General features: G+C 54.0%; 1 protein-coding gene across 1 annotated transcript; it reads right to left on the bottom strand.

Annotated features, from left to right (window-relative positions):
• Positions 1-2,555: 2,555 nt before the first annotated feature.
• Positions 2,556-5,406, bottom strand: SSTR4 (somatostatin receptor 4). Its single transcript, XM_019462364.2, has 2 exons — positions 4,728-5,406; positions 2,556-4,531 (listed from the first exon to the last, which is right to left on the bottom strand). The coding sequence occupies exon 2, from the start codon at positions 4,445-4,447 to the stop codon at positions 3,284-3,286; it is 1,164 nt and encodes a 387-aa protein (XP_019317909.2). The 5' UTR covers positions 4,448-4,531; positions 4,728-5,406; the 3' UTR covers positions 2,556-3,283.
• Between the last annotated feature and the right edge of the window lie 2,178 nt (positions 5,407-7,584).

The following is a 7,584-nucleotide window of genomic DNA, read 5'->3' as shown; positions in this document are numbered from 1 at the left end:
GATTGAGGGGTGTCTGAAGGCTGTTTCTACCCAGGTAAAAAACATTTTCATTCACTTTGAAGCCAAAAGCTGTTATGGTCAGTAGAAGCAGGACTCAGGCCAGAGCCTGCCTGCATGTCTTCATGGCTGACCGCTGAGGCAGGTGAAATGTGTAATGTGAAAAGCTCTCAGGACCCCAGCTACTTCTATCTCTGACTTTAATTCACAAATTCTGCAAATTTTCTGCTCAGGAACCTGAGGGGTTCATGTAATCAGCTGTTAACAAAGGCCTCAGGGTTGATGCTAACTACCACTGTTGGTGGGCTCTAAATGTGTCCCCCAACAAATGCCCGGGATACTTTGTGGATGCTGAGTTGCTAATCACCAAGAAGTGAGAAGGCTCTGCAGCTGAGGAAGACACTGGCCAGCAGCACACTCTCCACCCCTAGCCTGTCCCTCCACTGCGTGATTTATGACTCCCAGGTCAGGGGCAGCATTAATGCTAATTTTTAACAAGGGATAGAGAAAGCACTAAGCATAGAAGAATGCTGTCTTTCACCCTCCCACTGCCTCAGCATGCCTCTTCAGTGCTTTTGAAAAGGCAGTTTACAGCTGAGAAGAACTCAAAACCCACACCCTGCTTTGTGCATATTTCATGTGAGAAACTGTGGCTCAGAGAAATTATAGCATTCACTGCTGGCTGGCTTGGCCAATGGAGGGCCCCTGCCTCTCAGGGATTTTTCCTTTCATCACCTAAGGCTACCTCTACTTCAGCCATCACCAACTAAGTTAAAAACATTGCATTTTCAAATACTCAGCCCAGCCCAGTGTTGCCAAGACTCCTGGTCAGTGCTCCGTCTTGCTCATCAGAGAGTTGGCCTGGTGTGAATCATTGTTGGACACTGAAGACAAGGACTATAGCCCCCCACCCAAGAGGGGGCAAAAGCCCAGCAGCCCACGCCCATGTCAGATCTTTTCCAGTGGCCCCTCCACCACATTTACTGAGTGACCACACTGCTGCATGCTGCCAGGCACTGGGGAACAAAGAAATAATTAAGTTTTAAAGACTGCTAGGAAATTATGGTTACACAAGGCCAGCCAACACCAGCACTGGCTTACTCCAGATGCCCAAGGCAACTCTAGTGGGTATGATAGGTTTGGGACAATTGATGTCTGTGTGTTTACATGCATGCATGTGTGTGCATGTGTGCACACATATTTGTGAGTTCAAGGGGTTCTTGCACCTTAGTTTGGAGCTCCCAAACCACAGCCATGTCTCTGGGATGCAATACAGATTGGCTACACATTTTCTCTCTCAGACAGATGTAGACCACCCCAATGTGCAGACCCTAATGGCCTTCATCTCTACCTCACCCACCCAGCCCTATGAGACACACTTGGATCAACACTAATTACCGCCTACAGATCATACTGCTGGCTGGCCATGTAGAGGAGTAAGGATCCAATGGTTATATGCCCAAACACAATGTAGGTAAGGCTTTTTGTTTTTCATTCAGTAGGGAAGAAGCTAGATTCTATAGCCACATGGAAAAGAGCATACGGTGAGTTCTCTGTCACAGTGTGCCGACATTGGAAGACCTCGTGATATTACAGACAGAACTCTGAGGACCCTAGCATTCAGTCACTTGCCTGGATCACACAATGTTTACATTTAGGACCAGAAATCAGCTCTCTTGCCTGGTTCTCATACACCAGGCACCTGCTCATATCAAGTAAGACTCTGGTTTTGGCCCTAACACTTCAGGGAAGAGCCCTGTTCTGTTTCCTCCTCAGAGAGGAGCCCCTGCCCATGGTGGAAGCAGAGCATCTCCCTGGGCCTTGCTCTGCCCTCCTCAATCTTCTTTAGCCTCCTAGAAGCCCTCTGTGCCCACCTTGGGATGCCTGCTGACTGCCCCAAAAGGCTCAAGTCAGGCAAGTTCTGCTAGGCTGGCAGGTCCCTTGTGTTTTCTCTTGAAGCCCTCCTGCTAGGAAGCTGCAAGGCTGACCCCATTTGAAGAGCAGAGGGGCTCTCTCTCCAGCTGTCCTCACCACCCTCCCTGAGTATCTTCCTTTCTGCACCGCGATGGGCCGGCCAAACCCAGAAGGGTGTTTTGCTTTGCTCAGCCAGGTGGAGTCTCCCATACAGCTGTTCACATATGTTTAATTGCATGTTTTCACTCCAGGCCCCTACAGAAGCATTGCAAGGATTTATTCACAGAAAACAGGATTAAAGCTCTCATAAGCTGACTTTTTCCTTTGGGAAAAGCTAATTTATCCTTGGGTTAACATTAGGCAAGAAGTTACAGCTGTTTACCATGTTCAGCCTAGATATGTTTATTATGTACATCTGGCTGGTGTTTTACTGAATTGCGATTTTTTTTTTTTTTAACAGTGGGTGACAGAGCTGCCTCCTCTATCCAAAATCTGGGCTGATTTCCATCTGCATTCTCTGGTCTCTTCCCTCCCACCTCCAGTTCCCTCCCACTCACCACTGCGGTATAAACTGGTCAATTTAATGAGGTCTCATGTTCTCATGACAAAGGGTCAAGGCAAAAAATCACACCATAGGAGCTAGATGAGATTCATCCTTTCTGCTTTATTATTATTATTATTATTATTACTGACCTGGTTTTGTGCCTCATAACAAATCCCAGATCATGACTTTCCAAACCTTTCCTACTCACAGGAAGCCTGCTGCTAGCCCCAGAAAACTGGAGTGACATTTCTGACTGCAAGCAGGCACTGGGCCTGGAGGTGCCCCAGGCTGTCATGCATCAATTTCAGTTAGAAAAGATCCCAGGAATGGAAGCCAATGGTGTGCTTGGAGGCATCTTCCTTCCTCCCTTCCCTTTTCGAACATGCTATGTCTCCACCACAGGCAGAGTCTGCAGAGACCAAGGGCACAGGCTGCCTCCACCCTCTGGACAGCCCTCTCCAAGGCAGAGATTCTGTAACACGTCACATGCAGATGGCCATTCCTGCCTGGCATCCCCCTGCTTCCCACCCCTCAGAAACTAGTCAAAGATCCAGGAATAATTAACATCATGGACTGGTGGTCAGAGGAGTCCTACCCCCATGGAGGTACCCCCCCCTAGAAACCAGAGTCCTGAGGACAGAACAAAGGAAAGGAGCTTTGATGCTCTTGGGGCTGACCCATAGACTGCTGGGAAAAGGTGGCTGTGGCTGTGGTGGGAACAGGTGGTGGCTCTTAGATGAGCATCTAGGACAGGCAGTCTGCTGGGGTGTCAGGGTAGCACAGACTCCCTTACAGGTGGCCAGGCTGGGGAGGAGGTGAAAGGGCTCTTCAGAAGGTGGTGGTCCTGGTGAGAGGGACTGGCTTGCGGCTGGGTTCTGGTCGTAAGGGCTCCTGCTGACAGGGGAGTGGGGGGCATATCCATCCTGCCCCACCTCTACTCTTGACGGCAGTGGCATAGTAGTCCAGGGGCTCTTCCTCAGCACCACCTGCGACATCCAAGAGGCAGCAGCGCAGGCAGAGAACCCGCTGGAAGGAACGGCGGAAGTTGTCTGAGAGGAAGCCATAGAGGATAGGGTTGGCACAGCTGTTGGCGTAGCTGAGGATGAGGGACACATGGTTGACTGTGGCATCAAGGCTGGTCACGAACAGGTTTAGCAGCTGCACCACGTAGAAAGGCATCCAGCAGAGCACAAAGACGGCTACCACCGTCAGCACCAGCCGCGTGATCTTCTTTTCTGAGCGCCTGCGCTGCTGCCAGCCGGCCCTCAGTGCCACCGCCCGCATCTTGCCCACGATGAGCAGGTAGCACAGGCCGATGGCCAGAACGGGCAGCAGGAAGCCCAGCAGGAAAGTATAGATCACAAAGACCGCCGACCAGGCCGGGTGCGGCCAATGCAGGTTGCAGGCCACGGCTTGGCCGCCCCGAGCCGGCTTGGTGTCAGCGAAGATGGCGATGGGCAGGGTGACCAGCAAGGATGCCAGCCACACGCCCAAGTTGATGAGCTTGGCCACGCTGGGCCTCCGGTAGGTGGCGGCGCGCAGAGGGTGCACCACGGCGATGTAGCGGTCCACGCTGAGCACCGTCAGACAGAAGACGCTGGTGAACATGTTGAGGCCGTCCACACTGAGCACCGCGCGGCACAGCACAGACCCGAAGGGCCAGTGGCGCAGGGCGGCTGACGAGGCCACGAAGGGCACGCTCAACATGAAGAGCTCGTCCGCGATGGCCAGGTTGAGCAGGTAGATGTTGGTGGCCGTCTTCATCTTGGCGTAGCGGAGGATCACGAAGATGACCAGGGCGTTGCCCACCAGGCCCACCAAGCACACCAGCGCGTAGATGCACTGGATGGCGACCATGCCCGGTGCCCCTGCGTCCCCGGTCCCCGCCGCTGCCTCCTTCTCAGCAGGGGCGCAGCTGGCGTTGACCGCAGGGGACCAGGCTGTCTCGAGCTCTTCCTCGCCCTCTGGGGGCAGCGTCGGGGGGGCGCTCATGCCCAGGGGTGCCCGTCCGGGGCGGCGGGAGCGCGGTGGAGAGTACTTGCCCTGGGACTCCGGTGCAGGTGCGTGCGCCTCTGCCTGCTCCGCCTGAAAAGCCTGCGGTGGGCCCCGCGGGGAGCGCCCGCCAATCCCGCGCCGCGCGCCCTCCGCACCCCAGTCCCAGCGCCCGCGCGCCCCGCCCGGCCTGCCCACCTCCGCGCCCCCGCCTGGGATCCAACCCCGCCACAGGTCGTCCAGAGCCCCAGCTGGACCTCCCGCCCCCTCAGCTGCTCACCTCAGATCCTGTCTTGTCTGACCTTTGGCCTCCCACGCCCCTGCTCTGCCCTCTGCAGCCGCGGGGCTAGGGGTCCCAGAGTCCTCCGTTTGGGTAACGCGGCCCTGGGGTGGTAGCGACTATGCTGACCGTGCAGAGCCCTTAGCCGGGCGCTTGGCATCCTCCCCCTCTCCACCGCGCCCCCCTGCCCCTATGATCTTCTCGAAGACCTGCAGGGTCTGTCCCATCATTAAACTCATTTCCTAGAAGCGGAACCTGAAGCTCCCAAAAGCGTCGCTGTGAATTCCCGGTCTGCCCGGGTCCCAGTCGCCCCCTCCCTTCACTCCGCGCAATCGCAAATCCCAGGACCTTTTCAGTGAGATTTCTGTAGGATGGAGGTGGGTGGGCGCCGGGAACGGAGATGCCAGAGGAGGAGGCACTGAGGAGGATCCACAGAGGAGGAGAGATGCCACAAAAGAAGGCCAGCCTCTGCGTCCGATGCTCATCGCGCGGGGCAGCACCGACAGCGGCAGCTAGCCCCAGAGCCAGACGCCGCAAAGCCTATGCCAAGCTGGCTGACTTCTGAGGCGTCTCCACTGAGGTCTCTGAAAGGTGCCTGGGAAAGGGTGCTCTGGAAAGGTCGGTGTCCGGGGCTGGATTCCCTCCTTCTCCCAAACTCCAGAGAGTGCAAGTTGACACCCTTGAGCTGGATGATTCTGGGCTACAGTCCGGGTCTGGGGATCCAGCAGGCAGTGTCACAACCCTGGCCCTACTGGTCAGGCACAGGGCACAGCACAATTAGTGAAGTGGGGATTTGTCTTGGAAGATAATCGGCAGGGAAATGCTGGCCCTTTGGAACACCACCTCTGCAGGCCAGTGGCCTCCTTGAGCCTCCCTTCAGCACACTCCTGAAATGTCTTTGATGCATCTGGAAGTGGCTACCCAGTGCCAGAGGTGGGGTCCCATCTCCTATGCTGGATGGCTGGAGCAGCTGCGGAGGGGAGGGTGTCGGGATGATTAAGGCCAGCTAGAGGTGACCTGTCAGAGGTCTGACTGCCATTTATCCAGGATTTGGTGGGGGGGGGGGAGAGGGGAGGGACCGGTGATCAGCCCCTGTGCAACATAGTGGCTGAGTCTAATCTCTGTCCCTAGTTTCTGCCACCCAAATGGTTCCTTTAAAAGATTTGTCTTAAAAAAAAATTAAAAAATAATAAAAGATTTGTCTTAGCAACCCTCCTCCCCTTTATGGACACTCTTTACAGTAGTCTGTTCTTTCCTATGCTCTCATTTTCCTCATTGTCTCTAAGGGAGAGATTCTTATGGGGAAAGAGATGGTGGCTTTGTCATTCTAGGGTGCAGGTGTTTGGGGGGGTGACAGAAACCCAAGATTTGGGTGGGGGGAGAAGTACAGGGGCTTTTCTTTTTAGTCCTGGACACTGGGGGAAATCTTTAAATGATTCCCCTCAAGGCCCAATAGGGGAGGTGTCCCACAGCTGTTCTGCACGCCTGGATACCCCTCTACCATCATTCTCTCTGTCCATTTAATGCCCAGCCCCCTCTCATCTCTGAATATTTCCTGGTGTCTTGCCTAACACGTGAGCCCTTGGGATCTTTCCCACCTCTACTTTGGAGAGTTTTTCTCCTAACCTTTCTTGGCTCTGCCCTCTCTCCCCTCATGCAGACATACAATTCACAGCAAACCAAGCTAGCATTTAATAAGGTAAATATGTATTGCTGTTTTCTGCGGTTTTAGAAAACAGCCCACATTATGAGTGTGCTGCATGTAGCACTGGGGACACCCAAACCCAGCATTTCTGGAGTCCAGAAGTCAGGGAGACTGATCATTCATTCATTCATTCATTCAACAAATGCTAGTGGAGAGTATGAGTCCCCTGCGAAGCATGGTTGCATATGTTGTCTTAGTATGGGATGATGGCCTACTGTGTGCAGGGCCTTGGAAGGCTTATATTTTCACCACTGCCCCACATTGGAAACATACTGGAAAGTGCCTGGGATCACAGGGGAAGGGTGGTGGCAAAGAAGGAGACAAAGAGCATGATAGTGAGGATGAAGGTGTACTTCAGAGAGAGAAGCTGGCAGAGCAGATGCTGCTGGGGGCCTGGGGAATGGAGTACGAAGTGGCAGCAGCACTGGATGCCTGGCAGGGGAGCAGAATGTAGTGGGTGATGATAAGGTATGCCTTGTGTGCCTGGAGGAGGCCTAGGGCCGTCATCTGAGGAGGTGGAGAAGCTGGGAGTGTGTATAAGCAACTGTCAGGGTCAGAGTTGGGGTCTGCATGGCTTCCTTACCATGACAGAGGGTGGCCTGGGGGTCCAGGTCTGTGAGGTTTACACAAAGAGCCTTTGGAGCATTTGGAACAGCACAAGCAAGAGCTGCATGTTTGTGCCAGGACTGCTGCAGCGGCAAGCAGAGAGGGCACACTGGTGCATTCTAGGTACACACAGGGCAGGTAGGCTCGGCACTGTGGCATCTTGACCTTGAAACTAGGCTGCCTGGTTCAAATACGGCTTCACCTCCTCCCAGATATGCAGCCTTAGGCAAGCCCCTCCATCTCTTTGTGCCTGTTTCCACATCTGGAAAGTGGGTGTAATGGTAGTAATTATTTGGTAAGGCGCCATGAGGACCCATTACCTTGGCATACCTATGGTAGCTAGGGGAGTACCTGGCCATCATCAGCACTCAGTGAGTGTCAGCTGTCAAGGTTATTTATTTTTCTAACCCTCTCTGTGAGAAGGTCTGCCTGCTCCCACTTGGCCCCACGTTGTTGTCTGATGTTCCACTGGTTAGTTCCCTTCAGAGGGTAAAGGGTCAAGGGGGTGGTGGAGGCCACTGACACACTCCCCCATTAATTATTATT

This window comes from Panthera pardus, unplaced genomic scaffold (assembly GCF_024362965.1).
Source record: "Panthera pardus isolate Hobbes unplaced genomic scaffold, ASM2436296v1 HiC_scaffold_25, whole genome shotgun sequence".
Taxonomy (NCBI): Eukaryota; Metazoa; Chordata; class Mammalia; order Carnivora; family Felidae; genus Panthera; species Panthera pardus.
This window is presented reverse-complemented; position numbering and strand designations above follow the sequence as displayed.

Bases quoted from the DNA above. Each gene is read 5' to 3' on its own strand.
- SSTR4 (XM_019462364.2), bottom strand. From the start codon at position 4,447: ATGAGCGCCCCCCCGACGCTGCCCCCAGAGGGCGAGGAAGAGCTCGAG.